The following is a 27500-nucleotide window of genomic DNA, read 5'->3' as shown; positions in this document are numbered from 1 at the left end:
TCTCGTTTCTTCTGCTTTTTTTCGTTAATGTAGCTTGCCAAATGTTCAAATGTTCAGCCGAGACGCGCGCTGGCCTCCCTGACCTAGTTATGGGGAACGTCTTGCGAGTAAGTACTGACGTCAGAGTTTTTTTTGCATTTGTTTTAGCCTTTTTCCAGTTTTTTTCGTTTTTTTTTCGTGTGTGTTTGTTTTCTCCGAGGGGAATAGGGTGAAGGAGGGAGAGGGAGAGGGAGAGGGAGAGGGAGAGGTAGAGGTAGAGAGGGAGAGGGAGAGGGAGAGGGAGAGGGAGAGGGAGAGGGAGAGGGAGGGGGAGAGAGAGAGGGGAGAGGGTAAGGGGGAGTGACAGGGAGAGGGGAGAAGGGAGAAGGGAGAGAGAAAGAAAGGGAAGGAGAGAGAGAGAGAGAGAAGAAAGAGAAGGGAGAAGGAAATGGAGCGGGAAGAGGAAATAGAGGAATGGGGGAGAAAGAAGAGGGAGAGAGAGAGGAAGAAAGGAATTGGGAGAGGAAAAGAGAAGAGAGTAGTGGAAAAGAGGGAAGAGAGAAGAGAAGAGAGGAGAGATAAAGGGGAATAAGAAGAACAAAACGCTGAAAGAGACATGGACAAAGACAAAACTGGACCGAAAGAGAGAGAAAGAGATGACCCCCCCCCCCCATAAAAACAAAAAAATAATGACAATAACAAAATTAACACACACTCTAGGCATCCCAGCCTCCGGACTTTAAACTAAACTCTTAAAAAATAATTATTTAAGAGGCTTAAACACGGGCGTTAACCAGAGACAGTTTCTCTCTGGAAATGTTGGTCAAAACGCTTATATTACTACCGTTAAAAAAAAATTATTTTTCTTTTTAAAGGTTAAAAATTACATATTGTAATATACCTTGTAAACTGGTCATTGGTTTGCATAACTACAACCGCAAGAGATATTTTTTTTATCTAGTGTTACTTGTATATCTATTTGTTTGTCTATCTATCTGTTTATCTGTCTGTCTGTCTATCTATTCATATGTGTGTATGTATGTCTGTGTCTATCTATCTATCTATCAGTCTATCTGCTTGAATCTCTGTCTACCTATATATCTATCTATCTATATTTATCTATATGTATATGTCTGTCTATCTATCGATCAATCTATCTATATATCTGTTTGAATATTTATCTGCCTGCCTGTCTATCTATCTATCTATCCATCAATCTCTCTATATGTCTATCTATCTACCTACATATCTATTTATCCATCTATCTCCATCAAAATCTCCGATCACTCACACTAATAATGCTATCACACACTCACACAAGGAACCAAACAGACAGTACTTGTTAATTATATATAAAAAACCACCAAAATTTAACTGACATGCATCACACTTTAATACTGCACAGGAGCTACTTATCGAGGAAAAAAGCTCTATATTTATATACCTGATACGTGTAGGTTGATTGAATAAATTACACGCTGAACTTACCTGAATATTGAATGTAAGAAAGCATTTGCATAGATGTGTGGTAATCGTACTGCTCTCTCTCTCTCTCTCTCTCTCTCTCTCTCTCTCTCTCTCTCTCTCTCTCTCTCTCTCTCTCTCTCTCTCTCTCTCTCTCTCTCTCTCTCTCTATTTCTCTCTCTCTCTCTCTCTATATATATATATATATATATTTTTATTTTTATTTTTATTCATTTATCTATTTTTAAGAGATCAAGCTATCATAATGTCAGTTTGTATATGATCTACTCTGTCTGTCTGTCTGTCTGTCTGTCTGTCTGTCTGTTCGTTTGTCTGTTTGTGTGTCTAACTCATTCACACGCACATGTGTATGTATATATGTATGAATAGATGTGTATATATGTATGTATGTATGAGTGCATGTCTGTATTTATGTATGCATATACAGACACACACATACCCATATATAAGCCTCACACTGTGTGTGTGTGTGTGTGTGTGTGTGTGTGTGTGTGTGTGTGTGTGTGTGTGTGTGTGTGTGTGTGTGTGTGTGTGTGTGTGTGTGTGTGTGTGTGTGTGTGTGTGTGTGTGTGTGCGCTCGCGTGTGTGTGTACAAATATATATATATATTTTCATTCATTCATTTATTAAAACCCGCCACAGGAAATTCCTAAGTGACGCCTCGAGGTCATCCACCAATCTTAAGATGACTACTGACTTTTCTGTCCCATACTTAATCCCTTCATATTAAATCCGCTTCACCTTCATAATCCCAATGTCTCTCCCTAATCCCACGATGCTGTATAAGACCAGAAAGATGGGATAAAGAGAAGAAGAAAAAAAAGAAGAAGAAAAAAAGAAAAAAAAAAAATTTCCTTCTTTTTTTGTTGTTATTAATACCTTACCTTAACCTCTTAAATGCATTTGTCCTTGCTGTGTCATGAAACAAAAAACAAAAAAACAAAAACAAAAAATATATTCCTATTGAATTTTGACAAAAGGGTCTGTCTCATCCTCGCCATCCTATGCCTTCAAAGGACCTGGCGAAAGTTAAGGATGCAAGGGCGCTTAGAATGGTTGGGCAATAAAAGGCTATACGGTATTGTAAAGGATTTCCGACTGGGAAGGAATTTTCTGAACAACGGTGTATCTACATTAAGTCACTCTCGGTTATATTGACTCACACACACACACACACACACACACACACACACACACACACACACACACACACACACTACACTACACTACACTACACTACACTACACTACACTACACTACACACACACACACACACTACACACACACACACACACACAGGCATACAAACACACACACACACACACACCCACAAACAAACATACAAACACACACATGCACACTACACTACACACACACAGTACATCAACATACACACTTTATAGGCACACACACAGGCATACAAACTCACACACATATGCACAAACACAATCAGCTTACAAATTCCGTTTTTCATCTATTTCCATTTTCCAAATAAACTATTTTTTTTTTTTTTTCAATTCTAATTCAAGTATTGTTTCCACTTTGTCCTCTCTTTAAAATTTAATTCAGAATCTACTATCACTTTTACTTTCCATTTTTTTCTTTATTCTGCTACCTCCAACTTCATATCAACCTAACTATTACGTTTGATGTCAACAATTTCCATTAACAATTTCCAGTTTGATTCCTCCAAATTAACAATCTCCACTCTAACCATCTGCAATTTGATTTGCAATGAATTATTTCCACTTCAACTTAACTAGCATTGCTCCAGACAGTCCCATTGAACTATTTTCAATTTCATTCATATTGAACTATTTCCAGTTCCATTCATATCAAACTATTTCCAATTAAATTTATACTGACCTATTCCGTCTCTTCATATCAAACCATTTCCAATTCAATTTAATACTGACCTATTTCCAGTCCTTTCCCTATCAAAAAATTTCCAATTAAAATTTTTACTGAACCCATTTCCAGTCTCTTTCATATCAAAAAATTTCCAATTCAATTTATACTGACCTATTTCCAGTCTCTTTCATATCAAACTATTTCCAATTAAATTTATACTAAACTATTTCCAGTATCTTTCATATCAAACTATTTCCAATTAAATTTATACTGACCTATTTCCAGTCTCTTTCATATCAAACCATTTCCAATTCAATTTATACTGACCTATTTCCAGTCTCTTTCATATCAAACTATTTCCAATTAAATTTATACTGACCTATTTCCAGTCTCTTTCATATCAAACTATTTCCAATTCAATTTATACTGACCTATTTCCAGTCTCTTTCATATCAAACTATTTCCAATTCAATTTATACTGACCTATTTCCAGTCTCTTTCATATCAAACTATTTCCAATTCAATTTATACTGACCTATTTCCAGTCTCTTTCATATCAAACTATTTCCAATTCAATTTATACTGACCTATTTCCAGTCTCTTTCATATCAAACTATTTCCAATTCAATTTATACTGACCTATTTCCAGTCTCTTTCATATCAAACTATTTCCAATTCAATTTATACTGACCTATTTCCAGTCTCTTTCATATCAAACTATTTCCAATTAAATTTATACTGACCTATTTCCAGTCTCTTTCATATCAAACTATTTCCAATTCAATTTATACTGACCTATTTCCAGTCTCTTTCATATCAAACTATTTCCAATTCAATTTATACTGACCTATTTCCAGTCTCTTTCATATCAAACTATTTCCAATTCAATTTATACTGACCTATTTCCAGTCTCTTTCATATCAAACTATTTCCAATTCAATTTATACTGACCTATTTCCAGTCTCTTTCATATCAAACTATTTCCAATTCAATTTATACTGACCTATTTCCAGTCTCTTTCATATCAAACTATTTCCAATTCAATTTATACTGACCTATTTCCAGTCTCTTTCATATCAAACTATTTCCAATTCAATTTATACTGACCTATTTCCAGTCTCTTTCATATCAAACTATTTCCAATTCAATTTATACTGACCTATTTCCAGTCTCTTTCATATCAAACTATTTCCAATTCAATTTATACTGACCTATTTCCAGTCTCTTTCATATCAAACTATTTCCAATTAAATTTATACTGACCTATTTCCAGTCTCTTTCATATCAAACTATTTCCAATTAAATTTATACTGACCTATTTCCAGTCTCTTTCATATCAAACTATTTCCAATTAAATTTATACTGACCTATTTCCAGTCTCTTTCATATCAAACTATTTCCAATTAAATTTATACTGACCTATTTCCAGTCTCTTTCATATCAAACTATTTCCAATTAAATTTATACTGACCTATTTCCAGTCTCTTTCATATCAAACTATTTCCAATTAAATTTATACTGACCTATTTCCAGTCTCTTTCATATCAAACTATTTCCAATTCAATTTATACTGACCTATTTCCAGTCTCTTTCATATCAAACTATTTCCAATTCAATTTATACTGACCTATTTCCAGTCTCTTTCATATCAAACTATTTCCAATTAAATTTATACTGACCTATTTCCAGTCTCTTTCATATCAAACTATTTCCAATTAAATTTATACTGACCTATTTCCAGTCTCTTTCATATCAAACTATTTCCAATTAAATTTATACTGACCTATTTCCAGTCTCTTTCATATCAAACCATTTCCAATTCAATTTATACTGACCTATTTCCAGTCTCTTTCATATCAAACTATTTCCAATTAAATTTATACTGACCTATTTCCAGTCTCTTTCATATCAAACTATTTCCAATTAAATTTATACTGACCTATTTCCAGTCTCTTTCATATCAAAACATTTCCAATTCAATTTATACTGACCTATTTCCAGTCTCTTTCATATCAAACTATTTCCAATTCAATTTATACTGACCTATTTCCAGTCTCTTTCATATCAAACTATTTCCAATTAAATTTATACTGACCTATTTCCAGTCTCTTTCATATCAAACTATTTCCAATTCAATTTATACTGACCTATTTCCAGTCTCATTCATATCAAACTATTTCCAATTAAATTTATACTGACCTATTTCCAGTCTCTTTCATATCAAACTATTTCCAATTAAATTTATACTGACCTATTTCCAGTCTCTTTCATATCAAACTATTTCCAATTAAATTTATACTGACCTATTTCCAGTCTCTTTCATATCAAACTATTTCCAATTAAATTTATACTGACCTATTTCCAGTCTCTTTCATATCAAACTATTTCCAATTAAATTTATACTGACCTATTTCCAGTCTCTTTCATATCAAACTATTTCCAATTAAATTTATACTGACCTATTTCCAGTCTCTTTCATATCAAACTATTTCCAATTAAATTTATACTGACCTATTTCCAGTCTCTTTCATATCAAACTATTTCCAATTAAATTTATACTGACCTATTTCCAGTCTCTTTCATATCAAACTATTTCCAATTCAATTTATACTGACCTATTTCCAGTCTCTTTCATATCAAACTATTTCCAATTCAATTTATACTGACCTATTTCCAGTCTCTTTCATATCAAACTATTTCCAATTCAATTTATACTGACCTATTTCCAGTCTCTTTCATATCAAACTATTTCCAATTAAATTTATACTGACCTATTTCCAGTCTCTTTCATATCAAACTATTTCCAATTAAATTTATACTGACCTATTTCCAGTCTCTTTCATATCAAACTATTTCCAATTAAATTTATACTGACCTATTTCCAGTCTCTTTCATATCAAACTATTTCCAATTAAATTTATACTGACCTATTTCCAGTCTCTTTCATATCAAACTATTTCCAATTAAATTTATACTGACCTATTTCCAGTCTCTTTCATATCAAACTATTTCCAATTCAATTTATACTGACCTATTTCCAGTCTCTTTCATATCAAACTATTTCCAATTCAATTTATACTGACCTATTTCCAGTCTCTTTCATATCAAAACATTTCCAATTCAATTTATACTGACCTATTTCCAGTCTCTTTCATATCAAACTATTTCCAATTCAATTTATACTGACCTATTTCCAGTCTCTTTCATATCAAACTATTTCCAATTAAATTTATACTGACCTATTTCCAGTCTCTTTCATATCAAACTATTTCCAATTAAATTTATACTGACCTATTTCCAGTCTCTTTCATATCAAACTATTTCCAATTAAATTTATACTGACCTATTTCCAGTCTCTTTCATATCAAACTATTTCCAATTAAATTTATACTGACCTATTTCCAGTCTCTTTCATATCAAACTATTTCCAATTCAATTTATACTGACCTATTTCCAGTCTCTTTCATATCAAACTATTTCCAATTCAATTTATACTGACCTATTTCCAGTCTCTTTCATATCAAACTATTTCCAATGAAATGTATATGTTATGGCATTTAACTGAAGGGGAAAAGGTGAAAACAGAGGTAAAGAAAAAAAACAACATTACATTGTGTGGGAAAGGAAATACATAACTGAATTATAAGGTATGATTTTTTTTTCTTTTTTTTTTTTTGATTTTTGAATATATTAGAAATTGTATATGATTTGAGTGGAATCATTTTATTCTTTATACTCTGTGCTACAATCTCAATTCGTACATCGAGGCATTCCATAACATCATTAAATTGATATCTATAGAAGAAGGAAAAATTAACAATAAACAAATAAACAAAAATAAAGATAAAGACAAAAGATAGTAATAAAAAAAGAGAGAATTCATAACCGCAGTACGTTTTCTTTCACACAATGAAGCACTAACTCAAGTATTTTTCCCTTATATAAGCTTCTGGACAATTTTACATTAAACCATTACATAGCATCACTAAAAGAATATCTATAGACGAAAAAAAAATAATAACAAATAACAAAATAGACAAACAAAGCTAATAATAATGATAAAAGAAATTTTTTACCGTACGTTTTCTTTCATGAAATTTAGCGCTAACTCAAGTATTTTTTTTCTCTTCTGCAGATAAGCTTCTAGCCAATGGAGTCGAAGTTGTGCTGGAGAGTGAGTCTGTGTATCCCCGAGGTCGTTCATACAGCATTCAGGAACTCCTCTTTGTCGACTATGAGAGGGTAAGTAAAAAAAAAAAAAACGAATGAGAAGTAGATTGATAATTTGGTGAATGAGATAGGGATGGAAATATTATTTCTCAATTTTCGTAATCACTTTCGGTCATCATTAAGGAAAATCCTTAATGATGTTTTGTTCTTTTTGGTAAGAGGAAATTCAAAACTTGAATGAATCTTTTCAGATCATGAATAAGTGCACTCAGGCAGGATATATATTTCCTGAATCCAAATGCACTTACATTTTATTAACAAACCACACACACACACACACACACACACACACACACACACACACACACACACACACACACACACACACACACACACACACACACACACACAACCTCTACCCATAAAAACAAAAACAAAAAATGCCTCTAACATCCTACATAGCTAGAATTAATCCCACAAAACCTTTCATCTTATACAAAGTAATCCCACATAAAATCCCTCCCCCCCCCTACCCATCCCCACCCGCCCTCCTATATTAAAAATCCCCCTTCTGCTCTTCCACAGGTCGAGGAACTTCTCGCCCAGCACGGAGACCTGGAGACCGCCCCGCTGTTAGGAAGTCCCTGGCCTACCTCCCAGTTCCTCTCCCACCTCCTGGAGAGAGTCGAACAGGACCCGCGCACCGCCTTCTTCGCCGAGTATCTGAACTACACCAACTTGGCGTATCTTCTGCCCGGCAGCGATGGTGAGGGAGCTCGGTGATTTGCTTTCGTCGTGTTTCGATAGTGTTGTTGTTATTATTGTTAGTAGTAGTTGTTGTGTGTTGTAGTAGTAGTAGAAATGTTGTTGGCATTATTATTATTATTATTGTTATTATTATTATTATTATTATAATCACTATTGTTATTATTATCATTGCTATTATTAGTTTATTATTATTATCATCATCATTATTATTATCATTCAGTAGTATTAATAGTAGTAGTAGTAGTAATGATGTTGGTATTATTATTAGTAGTAGTAGTAGTAGTATTGTTATGTACATTTATTTTCGTAATTTTAATTCAATCTGTATATTCACCTGACCCAAACAACCACAAGATAAAGACCCCACCTCGAAAAAGAAATCGTATATATACACACTAACCCCCTACCTCTCTCTCCCCGCAGACAACCTGGACCCCCTCAAGTACACAGCCTTCGTGCCCAGCAACAATGCCCTCGCCGGTATGCTCTACGCCGATGCCCCCGACCCCTTCCAGCTCGACGTGGTCCTCAGGGACAACCTCATCCTCAACCACCTGGTTCAAGGACGACTGTACGAGGACGACCTCCAAGACGGCATTACTCTCTCCAACTTAGCCAACAACACGTTCACCGTCTCGAGGAACCCTGGTACTTGGAAATAAAAGTTTTGTTTAGCGTTGGGAAGTTGGGAATGGGAATGGGAATATTTTTTTTTTTTTTTTTTTGTTTTGTTAATAACAAACAACGGAATCATACTCATAAAAAAGAGAGAAAAAAAAAAAAAAAACAACACATACAATTATTATCATAAAAATAAAAACATACACACATAGTTATGTAAATATATATATATCACAACTAGATATATAAACTCTACAATCCTACCGATATATCATAGATAGACCTGTACACACCTACAGTTACATCCATAACCTTCTAACTCTCTCCCCCACAGACGGAACCATACAAATCGACAACGCAACGGTTATCGAGTCTCAAGTCTTCATCTACAACCTTGGTATCGTGTACCTTATCGACGGCGTCATTGGTGTCACTGACCAAGACGTTGTGAGATCGATCAACAAGTTCCCGGATCTGATCTTGGAGGAACCGACCGAGGTGAGTTTCTGTTATTATTATCATTATCATTATCATCATTTTCTAATATATGTCGCCATCGCTATCGTCATCGTCGCCATCGTCATCTTCGTCTTCGTCTTCGTCTTCGTCTTCGTCTTCGTCTTCGTCTTCGTCTTCGTCTTCGTCTTCGTCTTCGTCTTCGTCTTCGTCTTCATTTCATCTTATCTTCATCTTCATCTTCATCTTCATCTTCATCTTCATCTTCATCTTCATCTTCATCTTCATCTTCATCTTCATCTTCATCTTCATCATCATCATCATCATCATCATCATCAATTATCATCATCAATTATCCTCATCATCATCATCATCAATATCCTCATTATCATTATTATTAGTATCATCAGTATTATCACTATCATTAGTATTATTGTTAAAGTTATGGTAATAAGCAGTCCACGCACTTCCAACCTTCCCCCCCCTCACCTCCTCTCCCTCTCCCCCCACAGGAAAGCTCACCCAGCCCCGAGGAGCCAATCGAGGACCTCTTCGGCTTCACGACCGACTTGGCTTCGAGCCCTTCACCCAAGACGACCCCACGACCCTTCCGCACCCGCTTCACCCCCGCCCCTACCACCCCAAGCCCTACCACCCGTGCTAACAGGCCCACAACCACCACGACCACCACCACGACCACCACCACGGCCGCCACCACGACCCTGAGACCCACGCCGACGACTCCTAAAATCCGTTTCGAAACAAGGACCGAAATCAGCATATCTCGACGAATCAACGACGGAGAGGTGGAGCCGGTAACTGTGGACGAAAGCTGATGGCATTCATTTGTTCTCCTTCAGGGAATAGACATATATATATAAATATATATATTTCTGGTACTGATACTATGTTATTTGTATAAATTAAATGTTGAGTCCTAAACAAGAAAGAAAATAAAAACAAATATAGATTAAAAAGACGAGACTAAAGTGTGGGTGTGAATAGCCCTCTCCCCCTTTACAATGAAAGGGGGTTAAGGTCATTTTTGAAGCTGTGGGTATATATATATCTTTTTTCTTCGTAAGACCTCAACTTTTAGTAAATGCCTATTCCATATTTTGTGTCCTTTTTGGCGTGTCTGTAAGTATAGTCGTTTTTTTTTTCTGAGTGTGAAAGTACAACTTTTTTTCTTTTCTGTTCTCTTTGTAATGTATGTCAGGATGTCTGTTAATTACCCTGAGCATTGGTCATAAAATTAAACCCAAGTCTATTTAAAATGCTCTGAATATGAAAGAATTCTAATGTTCAAATGTGATATATCAGTTATTCACAGATATGCAAGGATTTCATTATGTCGTTTTTTTGTATTTTGTATATTCTATATGTGCATCATTTTTTTATAATCTTGTGAGTGTCTTGTCAAGGTTTACAATATCTACATCAGTTTAGTGATGATTTTGAGTGTGTTATTGACTTATATTCTTACAAGTAAATAATACCATGTGTACAAGATATTTTATTTAGTCCTTTGTATGTTTTACAAATTATATTTCTAAAGGTTGGAAAAATTCAAATGGAGATTATATTCTCTATATTTTTGTCTCTCTCCCTCTCTCTCTTTCTCAACATCAGTTAAATCGTAAGTGATGAATAAGCATTTCTCTGGGTGATGAGACACTTAAACCAGATAGTCCTTTGACGTTTGTATTACTTAAAATGAGTTGGTGAAGAAATATTCAAAACACAAAATATTCCACTGAATGCTTGCAACAATTATTGCAAAAACAAAACAAAAAAAAAAAAAAGAGTCGAACCTCTACAATATCAGGAAGTGCCAGTGTTGGTCACCATACATGCCACATCTACAATGGGTGCCTAAGGTTGTCCTATCACTATCATTCAGGAATAATTTGCCCCCATTGTCCGTCTTAAATAAATGGGCAGCATTTCGTTGTACGAATAAGAAATCACCCATCGACAGAACTTTTAGTATAAGAATCGCCTCTAAAACCAGATAAAAACAAGAACCACAAACACGTACCTGAATTTGGTCAAATAATGTAAAGTTTAAATCAATATGACATGAAACGCAACCACACCGAAAAAAATGGAAGTATATACTGTGACGTTTCTGCTCAGATTAGCATTCTCACAGGATGATCAGACTAAAAACGGGAAGAGCCTAATGTTTAATGTTAAAACAATAAATGCGCTTGACATCAAAGGTCATATAGCACTATTGTAAGGTATTGTGCCGAAAAGGGTAAAATGAGTTAACTATCAGGATAAGTGATAAGAAGAAGGGGATGGAGAAATGGAAAGGGAAAGGTGGAGAAGAGCAAACCACGTAAAACTAGTTGAGGCGAGGGCTGAGGTCCAAGGTAGGGGTGATTTACATTGGGCCTCAGTCCCTTCCTAATCCGCCAGCAGCTAAGCCAGGGAGGCCCCTGAGTTCACAGACGGCCTCCCCGACTGAGAGGGGAGAGCAGGCTGAACCAGCCGCATCAGCTCCTGCCTCCTTAAACAAGCCCGAAAGCCGAAAGGGCGGGCCGAAGCGTCCGAGGCCGGATACCGACTCTGATGAAGAGTCGGGACCCCCTAAACGCTTCACCCAGTTCAAAGTGCCAGCTAAACCCGAAGGCTTCGACAATGCCTACCAATTGGTCAGGGCATTGGAGTTGCAACGGAAAATCCGGTTGTCGATCCGGGTCGCCCGAGATCAGGGCATGATCATAATGCCCAAAGATCAAGCTACCTTAAATTTCCTCCGGGAAACGAAGGAGCTAACTGATGGGAGAAAAGTGAGTCTTTCCCCGCTAAGTCCCGAGGAAAAGAGAACCAAGATGGTGCTACTTGGCTTCTCAGTCTCGTACGATGTGGAGCTGATCGCTTCACACCCACAGGTCGTGCAGGCTTCCCGAATGTCGAAGGGGAAGACCCCAACCAGGCAAGTCCTGGTGACCATGAAAGGTGCCCCAACCACTACCCTTGATCTGGGTAACTGGGGCACCTACAACCTTCGAACGTATGTGCCAGAACCACTTCGGTGTTTCAAGTGCCAGAAATACGGTCACCACAAGGCTAACTGTACAGCCAAGCCTAAATGTGGTGTCTGTAGCAAGGCACACAACACAGAGGTATGCCTCAAGGCATACAAAGAGGAAAAGAGGGACACAACAGCCAAATGTCCCAACTGTGCCAAGAAGCATCATGCCTGGAGCCTGACTTGCTCTGTCAGGAAAAAGGCGGCCCTCAGGCGACAAGAGGTTGCTCAAAACCGATCAGACTTTGTTCCTGCCCCACCGGGCACCCATGTCTGGGGAAGGAACAAAAGCGAAAAGGCCCCCCGACCTCCTAAGAGGAAAGAAGCCGCCCCCCAGCCGACACCGGATGTCTCCAACAAAAAGGAGTTTCCGACAATGCCAAAGGTGCAGTAAAAGAAACTAAAGAAAAAAGTTTCTAAGAGCACCACAAAAACCTCCCCAACAGATGATCATCTCCTCTTTGACGAGGACGATATGACTCTCCTGTTAACTGCTGTTGTCACAGCAGTAGCAACAGCCCTGGGGAGGTCGAGTGAGGAGGCCGAGAAGGCAGTTTCGGTCGCCATGACGGCAATGACCCAGACTGTCGCAGCCCTGAAGGGAAGAAAGCTGGCTAGAGAAAAACCAGCCTCACCCTCACCCCAGGACGAGACTCCCCTCCCCACTCCAAACCAGGCCATGCCTTTACAGGCAGAGCCAAAACAGGCTGAATCTGTGCAGCCAGAGCCAGATCACGCTGACCTTGCCCAGGCAAGGCCAGCAAGGCCAGCCAAGAAAAAGCCTGAGAGAAAAGCCGAACCAACCAAAGTCAGAGCTACCAAAGGCTCTCCACCCCCCAGTGGACCCAAGGATAGCCTGACAACAGACGAGGAGCCCTCAACCAGCGAGGACCTCGCAATGGAGTTGTCAGACTCCGACGATGTCTCTGATGTAACTATCACTGAGTAACATCATGACACACCATCTAAGCATCCTACAGTGGAACATCAATAGCTTCTCTGCAAAGAACGCTTTTCTCCAAGCAGTAGTGCGATCAAGGAACATTGACATTGTCATGCTCCAGGAGACATTAACAGTGGACACTGTTCGCTTCTCAGGGTACCATGCCTTCACACTGCCACGAACACCTGGCAAGAGAGGCTTGATCACCCTTGTGAGAGCAACAATCCCCTGCTCCGCAATAGCCGATGCATCGCACTGTGGAGACGATGTTGAATCCCTTGCCGTCGAGGTTCACCTGGCCGGGGGGCCCCTCAAACTGTACAATGTGTACAGCCGGCCACGCTGTAAAAGCTTAGACATCAGCCAGGTCTGTGCTTCTGCTGCACACGACCGAGTGATCATAGGGGGAGACTTCAATGCACACCACCCCATCCTGGCTCCCTGCCGGGCACCGGATGCGGCCGGCTATCACATAGCCGACGTGCTAGAGACATTCCCTGAGATCGCTCTCCTCAACACCCAAGAGCCAACGCATGTCAGAGGAGGGGTCCTAGACCTCACCCTGGCCACTGCGACTCTGGTGGGGAGGATTGGCTGGTGTGTCGATGAGACCGTCACAAGCGACCATTACGGCACTATAACTACCCTCTTGGATGCTGGCCCAGCCGAAATCCTAAGACCAAATCCAAGATGGAAAACAGACAAGGCCAACTGGCAGGCGTTTCAAAACGCCTTGGCCCTCTGTCTGAGATGCAACAATCCCCCACAAAGCGAAAATGTGGAAGTGCTCGAAGCCAGCCTGCTAAACGCCATTAATGAAGCAGCCTCACAGACCATACCCAAAACTCGGCCTGGGTCCAGAAGTCACAAAGACGCCTGGTACTTCAATGACGAGATCAGGGAGGTCAACCACAGGGTGAACATGTGCCGAAAACTATTCCGAAGGCAAAGAACCCCTGACAACCTATCCCTCCTAAGGGAAGCTGTCACGGATGCCAAGGAAACTGCCAATAGAGTCAGGCAGGAAAAGTGGCTGGAATGGTGTGAGTCCTTCGACCACCAAACCACCCTTGCAGAGCTGTGGCAACGGGTCAAGCGAGCTACCAGCCGCTCAGCCCCGAGGTGCACCCATCACGACCCCCAAGCAGAGGCTAACAGACTGGCGCACGAGTTCTCTGCGAGAACGAGCAGCAACAGTCTGCCAGCCGAGCTGAGGGCAAGACAAGAGCGTCTACAGCCAGACAGACACGCTCAGATCAGAGAAAGGGCAGCCGAACCCGATAACTCAGACGTTATCTTTTCTCTGAGGGAACTAAGGAAAGCCTATAAAACCAGTTCCAACACAGCCCCGGGCTCTGATGGGATCTCGTACCCCATTATCTCCCACCTAGGACTAGCAGGTGAGCGTGCACTCTTGCAACTCATCATCAAGTCCTGGGAAACTTCCACTCTACCCCAGAGTTGGAAGAGGGCTACCATAGTTCCCGTCCCAAAACCAAAGGAGCCGGGGAAGTACCGCCCCATCTCTCTGCTCAGCTGCCTGGCCAAGACGGCCGAGAGGATGGTACTAAACCGGCTTCAATGGAAAACGGGACCCCCGCACGAACACCTTCACGGGTTCACAAGGGGCATGGGCACAGCACACAGCTTAGCCACGCTCTTAAGCACAATCAGCAAGGGCCCAGCTGTGGTGGTATTCCTTGACCTGGAGAAGGCTTTTGAACTGGCAAGTCCGCTTGCCATTCAGGAAAGCCTGATCCAGAAGGGAATCAGAGGAAAGCTCTTGGCTTGGATAGGTGACTACTTCAGGAACAGGACTGCCAATGTCAAATTCCAGGGTCACCTATCGCAGCACATGCCGCTCGAAAATGGAACGCCACAGGGTGGGGTTCTCAGTCCAGCCCTATTCAACACTTAAATGTCCTGCATCCTCAACATAAACCTCCCAGTGGGGTGCCAGATCATCTCGTATGCAGACGATCTCGCTATCACCTCCACTGGACCACGCAGCCAGAATAAAGCCCAGCGTTGTCTGGACCTCGTGTCAGAGGAGTGTTGTAGGACGGGACTAAAGATCTCTGCTGCCAAATCCAAAGCCATGGCTTTGAGACAGAGAGTTCGAGGCACAAGACTGAAAATCCAGGGAGTGGAATTAGAATGGGTCAAGGACTACCTATACCTTGGGGTAAGGATAGACCGGACCCTCTCCTTCCATAAGGAGGTCCAGTACCTGGTTGACCGAACCAAAGCAAGACTGTCTGTCATGAGAGCAATGACTGGGAGACGCATAGGGGCCAGACACAAAGTACTAAGATCATTCTATGTACATGCTGTCCGGCCCATTGTGGACTATGCCTCAGTCGCTCTAATTGCTGCAAAGAAAAAGCACACAGACAAATTAGAAACAGTCCAAAATGAAGCTGCCAGGATCATTCTGGGTGCCCCGAGGTGGACGAAGGTTCTCAACCTCCTGATGGAGGCAAACCTTCTCCCCCTGGACTCACGAATCGATCTAACGGCAACACAATTTCTGTCAAAGGTCATCCAGGCTCCCAGGAACACAAGCCTAAGACAAAAATTAGTCAGATGCCTCGAACAAGACAACGAGCTCGTTGCAAACAACTCCTGGCTGTCTCATACAGCCAGGGTGTTGATACGCCATCAGCTCAAAGAACAGCTTCTTGCTAAGGGCATGGACTCCCCCCACCCCGACTTTGCCGAAGCCCCGCCGTGGGCAATGAGCCTGTCAATGAAAAAGAGCCTATACCCCATGCCTAGCCTAAAGGCAGAAGCCCACAGGGTCATTGCAGCCATCACTCCTCCGGGTAGTAGAACATACTACACGGATGGATCGGTCGATCCCTTGAGCCACACTGCAGGCGCCGGCTTTGCAGCTAGGGATGCCACGCGATCCATGAGGGTAACAGACAACGCCTCCTCGCTACAGGCAGAGGCAGTTGCAATCATGGGAGCCCTAGGCCACGCGTCCCTAAGGGAAGGACACGTTGTCATACACACAGACTCCAGGGCAGCCATTGACTGTCTTCAGCACAGCTCACCCACAGACAACATCTACCTACTGACCACGATTCTCACAATGGCACAGAGAATTCTTGCTCAGGGTAGAAGAATTATCATCAATTGGGTCCCAAGCCACATCGGCATCAGAGGGAACGAGCTTGCTGACAGACTAGCCGCCGCTGGCAGGGGTATGCCCCCAAATCCCATGACGATAAAACCGAGCCGAAAATTACTTATGGAGAAGTGTGCTTTGGTCGGTCGTACCTTCCTACGACAGCTCCACAGAGAGGAAACGAGAACCTCTAACTCGGCCAGCTGGTACTCAGACGCCACAGGCTCTGAACCACTGGCACTCTCTGAAGTAAGCAACAGAGGTACCGAAGTCATTCTTCACAGAATGCGCCTAGGTTACCACTGTGCATGGCAGATTATCCCAACAATCGAACGCGATGAATGGTGCTGCAAGCACTGCGGCGAGCCGAACGCCACACTAGTCCACTACCTAGAAAATTGTAACCATACACAATTCCTGAGACATGGACCGCCCACAACAGCCGCCGTGCTGGTAAAGAGGCTATGCGAAATGCTTACACCATGGCGGCAGGAGCGCTTGCTGGCAATCCCGCCGCCACGGTAAGCACCGAGTGTCAGACAACTCAATGAGACAGCCGTAAAAAAGCTGACACAGGCCGGGCCATATCTAGAAGGCCCGGGCGAAGCTAGAACTTCGCAAAACCAACCCCCCCCCCTTCCTAATCCCCCCTCTCCCCCCACGACAACAACGAGCAGGGGAATGGGGAGGTAGTATTTTCATAAGACGATCGAAACGAAAACGGGTCCATTTCAGTTTCATCATCTGGTCAAGAGCCACGTCTAAAACGAAATTAGTTTAAACTTCATGATTCTTTTCCATAGTACCTGCATTAGATTTCACTCTTGTACACACGCACACTACCGTGTTTGCGATTGGTATATCAGTATGCCTTTTTTTTAGTGTAGAAACACTCTTAACCTGGAGTGAATTAGACTCTTCCGTATTTCCATTTTTGTGTTGTAAAGGTATCTACTCTTTATACAGAACTCTGGCTCACTATATACAGCTGGTATATATCTTAGTCGCATTCCTTACACACACACACACTATTCAGCCAAACAAGCTAATGCTGATATAAGATTTAGATGCATCCCCTTTGTTCTTCGCTTCCTTTCACAACTTAAACAATTGATTACTTCTTATCCTGTTGGAAATCACAAGAGGCAAAGTTTTCCTTCCCTTGGTGCCCAGTCAAGTTCTCAGAGAGTTATGTTCACAATATATACAGCAAAAATTCTCCTTTTTTCATGCCCTTCGTCTGAGTTAAATCTGCCTCATCACTGTGACCAATAATAAGTGAAAGTCTCATTGCTTGAAGTGTTTAGAATCTGGATCATTGGTCGGGAAGTGTTAATGACCCATTACATACTACTTGCCAGCAATAAAGGTACAAATTTATATCATTCAATGTCTTTTCCTCATTAAAAACTTACAAGAAAGACAAATGAGATATCCACAACATACATAAATGAATTTATTTATAAAATCCAGCAGCACATAGTTCTTTACACTGCATTAAGTACTGAGTTCAAGCCGAAAGAAGGTTCTCTGACTTACTTAATAATGTCTTTACTGCTCATGTTATTTTTTTTCAAGGAATGGGCAGTACAACAGTATTTACATCAGTTCCAAGTCCAGCGACCAAAGATCATTTGCCACAGCTTGGGCAATATTCTTTATTATACAGCAATAGTCATATCACACTTCTGATATTATGCTTTCTGTAATAACTGATGCCATAATGTTCAGATCCCCTTTCTTGACACCTTTGTGTTGTTGAAAGAGCCCTGGAGGGACATTTATTGTTGGAAAAAAAACAATAAACAGTTGGATCAACCTTCACTTACAGGTAACATCTCTTATAATGAAGAAAAATGACTGCCATTTGCAGAACACAAATATGTCATTTTCATACAGTACATAAATTAATTTTATTTTTGACTTTTCATTTCAGATTTACTTTCCTTTTTTCAATTACATTATCCTGAAGAGTTGGGTGTTGCCATGTAGTACCTTAGAAAGTGTGTACATAAAGTGTGTACATATAGTATCTAGTTCTAATGTGTCACCAGTAATTTGAACTTCTCATATATTCACATGATCTGAACCTATGAACACAAAAAGCAAATTGTTCAATAATTTTTTTTAGTGAACGGAATTGATATACATGTAGTGTTAAAGACAAAATGGGGTAACAAGTCTTGCAATATTTTACATCACCTGAGGTAATAATACTCATTATTTTATCCACAATTGGGAGTTATTTATATTTTCTATGCTTTTGATTCAACCTGAAGATAGGAGGTAAAGCCTATATATTTTTAATAGAATAAGAATAAGAAATAGAATATTGTAATACCTATTAAATTTTCTTTTTATCCTCCTCATACTCTTTCATACATGAAAAAAACCATGTCTACAGTCAACCATATGAACTGGATGGGTTAAGAAAGATCACGTTTTCCATAGGTCAGGGAAAATAAACAGTGGGATTCTTCATACACTTTGGTTATATCCCTGAACGACCTAGACCTTAAAGGGGGAAAGATAAAAGAGTATGAGAGAAAAAAAAATAGAGAAAAAAAGATACTCTAAAACTATCTGCATAGTTTTGTTTCTTTTGGTGAAAATATGTAAGTCTCTTTGAGATTTATATTCACTGTTTTAGTCAACAAAAAATACCAACAGGACAAGGTATTTGCATGACATAAATCTTAAATTTTTGTTATAGCAAAAGCCATCATAAAAGTTGAACTTTTTGCAAGATTATTGAACTTTTGACAAAAAAGGACCAATTTACAAATAAAAATAAGAGAAGCACAGTATCCTCCTCAAAAAGTGTACCTAAAATCCTTCAGAGCACATGCTATATAGTATTTTCATGTTCTAAAAGGGTATGTAAATATGAATCCGGCAAAAGTGTCCTATAAAACCATGTATATTGTTTTTAATCTCTCCAAAATAGGATATACGATACAGTGCAACACTCCTGATAAATCCGGATCTCAATTTTTGCCATAAAGAGACAGTAACTAAAGACAAAGAAAGAACAAACATGTTGGCTGGAGTCATCTGCAAGTCTGAAATCATTCCTCAACGAACACTAAATCAGGCCTTGGGCACTCATGTGGGAAATGAGATACCCCATACTGGTAGAGTAACCATGTATGTATTCTGCTAACTTATGACCAACCAAGAAAATAAAAATTGCTTGTAAAACTGTAAAGCTTCGTATCATTTATGCTTTCCTACCTTTGTATACTCATAATATCATTCCTTTAGCATTGGGTATATACCCTGTCCACTGCCTTTTTGTTCACATAATATGGCTTTGCAATTGCTTAGTCACCAAGGAGTCCATTACCAGCCATTCCTAAACTCACCTGCTCATCCTATTGTGATTTTTTTTGGAAAGAAAGTTATTGTTGTTCTTGTTACTGCTATTAATATTATTATTATTATGATAACATTATTGACAATAATAGCAGTGGCAAAAATAAATCCTTTTCTTCACAATAATTCAACAAATGGGGTAAATATGTGACTAAACACTTTTTAAGCCGTCTATGTTGTTCTAGGTAAGTTGTGGCCTGTCCTTACTAAGGTTTTCACTTAAAAGCTTTTAAAATACCATTTTCTTGTTCAAAATCTCTCTCATGGCAAAATTCCAATTATCATTACAGAAGCTTCACTATCAAATGGTGGGAAGTATACAGAAAGTTTTCACCAGCTAATCAAATTCCTGTAATTCACGAGTTTGCATATAAATATCAGTTCTTACAAAAAATACAAACTTTGCAAATATCTATTATAACTAAGTAAAAAGCACAATATGTAGGCACCAAAGATTAGGAGAGTTAATTCTATACAGTTTTCCTCCCATTCTTTTCTTTGGTTAACAAGGGTCTAAAGTTACCCCATGTTACCAGTGTGTATTTTAAATGAGGCCTGTGTAATTAGGTTATATATTGTAACTTATTAGTTTTTCCTTAATGCCATTAGTTTGAATTATGTAAACTGCCTATGTATATGTACCATCTAATGAAAAGGGTGACAATAATATATATATATATATATATATATATATATATATATATATATATATATAGTATATCATAAAAGTAGTATTTCTGCTTCAAATAATAAGTCTTTTTCTTAAGAAAAACGTTTATTTACAGTCACATTCATAATTTATTGATGTGGTTGCCCATCATCTACAAATCAACATAATTGACATAGGAAGCTGTCATACACAAATACATATTTTTTGAAATACCTATGCTACTATATAATGCTGTCTGCAGTTACAGAGTACCTCATGTCCATCAACAAGTACCTTCAATATAATTATGAAATCCTTTTAGTATTAACTTGATACAATTCTCTTGCTAATAATTCAGACTTGAAAGAGGTACAAAAGGACACTACATATCAAATAAATTACATTCAAATGCTCAAGCTGACCGTTAACTTTTTAGAAAACTGAAAACCAATATACAATACCGACATTTCTCCTTACAAAATGCAGGTAAAATAGACTAACCCCATTGCTCTCTGTAATGACCGACATATAACAAAATTACGACTCCGCTCCCACTTTCCCCAAAGACAGACAGCAAAATGACCACATGTAATGACCAATTACTGCATCGCTAAGTGCCCTGAAACGGAAAGTACAACCCCATGGCTCTAGTTTCGCAAGCAGGTAAGTGTCACTCCAACTCGTCCAGGAATTTCTCTTGCTTGACGGAGTAGATGGAGTACGCGTAAATTCCTAGAACGCCAGCGCCAAGGAGACAGCCCACGGCAATGTTGTTCCGTCTTTGCAGCGCCAGTTTCTGGACTCTCTGCACGTTCTGGAAAGTTTGAACAAGCATTAACAAATAAAGAGGAAGCGAGAATGGATAATCTCACTGAGCATAAGTTGAAAGATTTGTATTCCCCCTATTTTGATTAGATCTTCAACATTAGTAAAATCATGTATATGAATAAATGATATAATGCCTAGGAGCAAGACTGCGAATTTTATAAAACCTTTATTTGATCTCATTGATATATTTAAATTATTTTTTTAAACTGACTGAAACAATCAAAAACTTCTATTGAGAGAAACTGAAATACAGAAAATACCCCCCCCCCCCCAACAATACTACTACATAAAAAAATTGGAGGAATGTAACCCTTTTACACACACACACACACACACACACACACACACACACACACACACACACACACACACACACACACACACAGTTTCTATATACAGTACAGGCTATTTCACCTACATACCTGATTCTCAACGATCTTCATGTAATCGATTTGTGTTTGGCTGAGTTTTGGTATGTCCTTCTGTAGGTCCAACTTGGGCATCTGTCTACCTTCTCCTGCCATTCTGCAAAGAGTAATTAATGCATAAATATATGCTCCCTAACTCCTTTGTAATCATAACTAATGAGAGTACATGATCAACGTGAAAATAATATGCAGATAGTGTTTAATCTACTGCTGCTGGTGAGGACATGTACGTACATGCAACGTCTATTGTGATTTTAGTTTATTGATACACAAGTCAATTACTAGTCCTTCTTACCTCACCTGTTTTCTCTTTCCCTTGATTTTCAAAGAATTATTTTTTAATAATTTATTGTTATTAGTATTTTGATGACATTGCAATCATCATGAAGCCAATAACAATAATAAAACTATCAATATAAATAACATTCACATATGAAAACCTAAAAATACAAGATGTCAACCACCTTATATGTTTAATTTGTGGTGTGTAAGAGAGCTGTATAATAAATATTCATTTTACTTCCAATCCATTAGTTACAATATGAGTCAAGACCAAAAGTTATGAATGGAAACTGCCCCCCCCCCCCCACACACACACATATACATACACATATACATACACATATATATACATACATATATATACATACATATATATACACATACATATATATACATACATATATATACATACATATATATGAAAGCACTATGAAAGCTGGCCTAAGCACAGAAACTAAAACCGCTTCATCACCATTGCTAACAATATCAGTATTATTGGAGTCCCTGTGATACTTGATGTCTATTTATGGTTGTTTTAATTGTTAATGACCAACAAAAGTAATCATGTTGCCCCTGGCAGTTGGAAGGAATGAAATATAAGAAAATTGCATTATGAGCAAAAAATAAACTAATAACAAAAATTGACACAATCATCATACACATAAAGACCCATACTTGATCTCAAAGGCAGTGCCCTCCTACAAGTGCTAGCAATTAGCCTCTGTGCTTGACAATGCTCCAGCAAAGTCCAACAAATCATCACCCCATAGGTTCGGCAAAACAAGAACTTGGATTGGTTCCATATTTGACCATAAATTACCTGAGATGCTTGAAAGTTCTATCTTGCTAGATAATACATTTTGGTGAATGGTTGGCCTCTGCCAGAGAGCTAATAAGCACTAAGACAACTGCAATTGCATGAGATCTTGCTTTTCTATTACCTACCAATACCAAAATAGTTGGTATCAGTGGCTAACATTCATGGGTTCATTACACTTAAAAGCTGTACCTGCATGGAATTTTATGCCTTTTAAGTTTTTAACATTCTAGTCTTGATGGCAGGTTTATGTTAGTAAAAACGAAAAATAAATAGGTAAGATGCATAATACTACTAATACTTAATACTACTTACCAAAATACCAGTTCTATGAAAACTGGCCTGAGCAAAGAAACCACCTTGGTAATTCCTATTAAAACTGCTTCATCATCATTGCTATCAATATTAGTAAAAAGGTATTCTTACAATTCTTTATGGCCCTTAACAGCAGTTCTAATTATTGGTAACCTAGCAATTTGAGGGCATAAAATGTAATAGGGAACTTACAGCATACGAATAAAACAAACTAAAATAAAAAAATGGCACTATCATCATGCAAACACCGACCCATACTGGACCTCCAAGGCAGTGCCCCTCAGGAGAACTGACAATGAATCTCTATGCCTATCAGTGCCCAGGCAAAGGCCAACAAACCCTCACCCCTAGGTTTGGCAAGAGAAGAACTTGGAACACTTTCATATTTAAATAATAAATTGCCAAAGATGCCTAAAGGCTCTATCTTGCCCTAAAATATGTCTTGGAGAATGGTTGGCCTCTGTAAGACAGATGATAAGCACTAGGACAACTGCAACTGCTTGAGATCTTACCACTCGAATAACTACCATTGTCACTGTTATGGTTGTCAGCTGTAAATAGTTACTTACTAATACCAGAATAGTTGGTCTTAATGTTTAAGTGCTCTTGGTAAGACTTAAAATCAACTCTATACATAACAAATATACATTACCAATATTACTTACAATTATGTAAAAAAAAAAAAATTACACAACCATTTTATAACTGATACATAACCTCTACTTCGCTTAGAAGACCTAATTACCACACATGCATAGCACCCTCTTCACAAAAAAACAACAACGAAAAGGATAAAACACTAATAATATCAATAATAACGTTAAAAATACCCAAATAAAGATCATACATAACCGTTCTCTTCCACCGTCATATCATACCAAATCTAACACCTCCAAACACCAAAAGACAACTCACTCGACCCTCAAACGCAGCCGAAGTAACAGAAACTCGATCTCCAACGCGTGGAAAAGGCAGATAAATAACTCCCCGAAGGCTCCAGGAGAGGCTAAAATAAGGGAAATTCTCGCCCGTGTTAAAAGCTCACGTCTTCTGCTCGAGGTTGCACAATCAAAACAATGGCGAAACGTCGACATGAATTTCTCCGGGTCTTTATTTTTATTCTGTGGTGCTATTTGTTTCAGAATTTGGGATTTAGAAATTATTGTTTGAGTCTGTGGGTACTTTTGTTGTGGGAAATTGGTGGTTTTGATGGAATATAGTGGGTTTGGGGGTGTGATGGCTACGAGCGTAAAGAAAACCGGTCTTTCTGGAAAGGGTTGTGGGGAAACGGAGGTATAATAAAAGTTTAAGATTTTAGAAATCGTATAAATATCGGATTATTATGAACTTCAATAGGTGAATCAAATACAATGAATAAAATGAATGCACATAAAAAGCGAGTAAACCTTTTCAAGGAACACTTTTAATTCAACGCTCGCTGAAAGTTATTTAGAAAAAAGATATACATCACTTGCATCCCCAACTTAGCAAACATGATTGCCTATCCATTTTATGGCACCAGCATCTCGAAAAGACTATATTAATATGAAAAAACAGCAAGGGAATGGTAAATTGAATACACTGAATACACCGAATCGTGTCAGTGACTAAGCGACCAAAAAGGTAAACAAACAGACGACAGTCAGGAGCTGGCGATTTTGCTGTAATTATGTAAGGAGGCTTAAATACCGTCTATTCGTGGATAATTTTGAATTTTAAGGAATGTGTGATGCTTTTTATGGTTGATTGATTCCATTCATTGCATTTTTGGGTGATTGCGGTTAGTGACAAGGTACGAGAAGAGATGAAAATAGATGAATTTCTTCTGCATCGGAAGCATTTGATTTGTAAGATCCATATGACCGGCTACTCATTAGCTATTTTGATATATTTTATTCGTTGTTGTATTGTAGGTGAATTAAATTTGTTATCATAGTTGCCGTTATTATGTTTACTAGTTACTGTCAGAGTTAAAAAGCTGGATAAAGCTTATAGAAGAATTGAATTTTCATCTCGTATTTTACTACATATATTATCCAAGACCTTAGTAATTTTGTAAGTTCTTACCCATTCAAAAAAATGATATTAGTATGATTAAGCTTGAATGTTACTTTGCGTGTGTTTCTCATGTCTGTTCCATCACAGCTAAGTATATCTTATACATACAGAAGTAGATAAATTTAAAATTAAGCATTTCTGTATATATAGAATTTCACAATATTTGGATTTAAGTGCCATGTTATAAATACTTCTTATTGATATTAGCATGTTTATTAAATATTTCCCTTTTCCCATTATGTGTGCATATAAAATTCTGAGCTTTATTGTTCACATAAGTTAATGCAGGTTAGTTTTATTCATACTGGTGCATAATCCTTATTTTCCTGTAAAACATTTTAATTTATAAGTAGTGTTGTAACAATAAAATAGATGAAAAGAAACTTGAGAAAAGGAAATTAGATTAGAACTTTCATATCATGTTGCAATGTAGGACTTTTGTATATCAATTCATTCTTTTTCAGGACGATGAACTGCGCAAGGCGAGTGGTAGTAACAGGTTTAGGGTTGGTCACACCTCTTGGAGTGGGAGCTCCTACCACTTGGTTACAGCTCACTGCAGGAAAAGTGGGCACAGCGGCTCTTACGGATCCTAGATTTTCACAGGTTTGATTTACATTTCATTTTAACTGATTTACATTGTGTAAGTTTGTGTATTTGATTAACACTATAGTGAATGCAGAAAATTATCATATATATTTTTCATGATATAGAGTATTGTTTTATCTTACTGTATGTTCCGTTCAAATCTTTTGGTATGGATATGTTCTTTGAAAAATTCAAATGTCAAATATAATAGATATTTAAAGGGAAAAAGATTTTGCATCAAGAAAACTATTGAGTATTCAAAAATTATGAATAGATGATAGATCTAATATTTGTATTAGGTGGACATAACAATGCTGATGTAAGAACTATTTTGGTATTACAATCGTTCATTGAATTTTTTTTTTTTTTTTTTTTAAGAAAACAGATACCTTGCAGTTGCGAAGTTTAAAAATGTCTCCAGAGCATTACAGGTGCCTTAATCAAGTCAATTTTTAATGCTGTTTATACATAGAAAATAAGCATACTCATACTTTTTTTTTTCTTCAGATGCCATGTCGTGTAGCAGCACCTGTACCTCGCGGGAAGGAAGATGGACAGCTTGACCTCTCCAAACACTTCAGTCCTAGTGAGCTACGAACAATGACTCCTGCTATTGCATATGCCTTGGTTGCAGCACAAGAAGCTATAGAAAATGCAGGCTGGAAACCAGAGTGTCCCATGGAACAAGAAAGAACAGGTGTGGCTGTGGGTATGGGCATGGTTGACCTTGATGATGTCCTCATGACTGGTCAAGCTCTTCAGCAAAAATACAGCAAAGTCAGCCCATACTTTGTTCCCAGAATATTGACCAACATGGCAGCTGGGCAGATTAGCATGAAATATTCATTTCAAGGCCCAAACCACAGTGTGTCCACGGCATGTGCCACAGGAGCTCATGCAATCGGAGATGCATTTCGTTTCATAAAGTATGGAAGTGCAGATGTAATGGTGTGTGGTGGCACGGAGGCGAGTATCACACCTTTGGGCATTGCTGGATTTTGTCGACTGAGAGCTCTTGCCACAAACTTCAATGATGACCCCGAGAGAGCTTCACGGCCGTTTGATGCGAAGCGTGAGGGGTTCGTCATGGGGGAAGGGGCAGGGATTTTGGTCCTTGAAGAACTGGAACATGCTCTAAAGAGAAATGCAAATATCTATGGAGAAATTTTAGGATATGGACTCTCAGGTGATGCATACCATTATACTGCACCCAGAGAGGATGGAAAAGGTGCTGTGAGAGCCATGAAGATGGCCATTGAAGAAGCACAAGTGAGCTTAGAGGATGTTCGTTACATAAATGCCCACGCCACATCAACACCTCTCGGAGATGCTATTGAAGTTACTGCTATTAAATCCCTTTTCGAAGAACATGCAGAAAATCTTCAGATATCGTCTTCGAAAGGAGCAATGGGTCACTTACTTGGAGCCGCAGGAGCTGTTGAAGCCATCCTGACCATTCTAGCTTGCCACGCAGGATATATTCCTCCCACGGTGAATCTTGAGGATCCGTCACCGGGCTTAGATTTGGACTTTGTTCCGCTCGAGTCCAAAGCCTGGCTCCAGATGGCAGACAGGAGAATAGCCTTAACAAATTCCTTTGGTTTTGGGGGAACAAATGCCACACTGTGCATAGCATCCTGTTATTAAGTTACTAGGCCATTTTTTTATGATTATTTTAAGACCGAGTAGACTTTTGCAGCCAAATAGGTTC

General features: G+C 38.7%; 3 protein-coding genes across 3 annotated transcripts in view; 2 read left to right on the top strand and 1 right to left on the bottom strand.

Moving 5' to 3' along the window:
- LOC125027088 overlaps positions 1-10837 on the top strand; it is a 91097-nt gene extending 80260 nt beyond the window's left edge. Inside the window, exons 5-9 of the mRNA XM_047615887.1 lie at positions 7451-7557; positions 8071-8251; positions 8677-8901; positions 9209-9372; positions 9843-10837. Of these exons, the coding sequence (XP_047471843.1) occupies positions 7451-7557; positions 8071-8251; positions 8677-8901; positions 9209-9372; positions 9843-10166 (1001 nt within the window). The 3' untranslated portion in view covers positions 10167-10837. The remainder of the gene's footprint in view (positions 1-7450; positions 7558-8070; positions 8252-8676; positions 8902-9208; positions 9373-9842) is intronic.
- A 9743-nt stretch (positions 10838-20580) lies between these two features.
- LOC125027211 (cytochrome c oxidase assembly factor 3, mitochondrial-like) lies at positions 20581-24214 on the bottom strand. Its single transcript, XM_047616152.1, has 3 exons — positions 24059-24214; positions 21724-21826; positions 20581-21287 (listed from the first exon to the last, which is right to left on the bottom strand). The coding sequence occupies exons 2-3, from the start codon at positions 21823-21825 to the stop codon at positions 21144-21146; spliced, it is 246 nt and encodes an 81-aa protein (XP_047472108.1). The 5' UTR covers position 21826; positions 24059-24214; the 3' UTR covers positions 20581-21143.
- A 546-nt stretch (positions 24215-24760) lies between these two features.
- The window catches only part of LOC125027301 (3-oxoacyl-[acyl-carrier-protein] synthase, mitochondrial-like), a 2906-nt gene continuing 166 nt past the window's right edge, over positions 24761-27500 (top strand). The window contains exons 1-3 of the mRNA XM_047616282.1: positions 24761-24814; positions 25666-25807; positions 26297-27500. The exon at positions 26297-27500 is cut by the window's right edge and continues 166 nt beyond it. Of these exons, the coding sequence (XP_047472238.1) occupies positions 24813-24814; positions 25666-25807; positions 26297-27436 (1284 nt within the window). The 5' untranslated portion in view covers positions 24761-24812 and the 3' untranslated portion in view covers positions 27437-27500. The remainder of the gene's footprint in view (positions 24815-25665; positions 25808-26296) is intronic.

This window comes from Penaeus chinensis, chromosome 7, assembly GCF_019202785.1.
Source record: "Penaeus chinensis breed Huanghai No. 1 chromosome 7, ASM1920278v2, whole genome shotgun sequence".
Lineage (NCBI taxonomy): Eukaryota > Metazoa > Arthropoda > Malacostraca > Decapoda > Penaeidae > Penaeus > Penaeus chinensis.
This window is presented reverse-complemented; position numbering and strand designations above follow the sequence as displayed.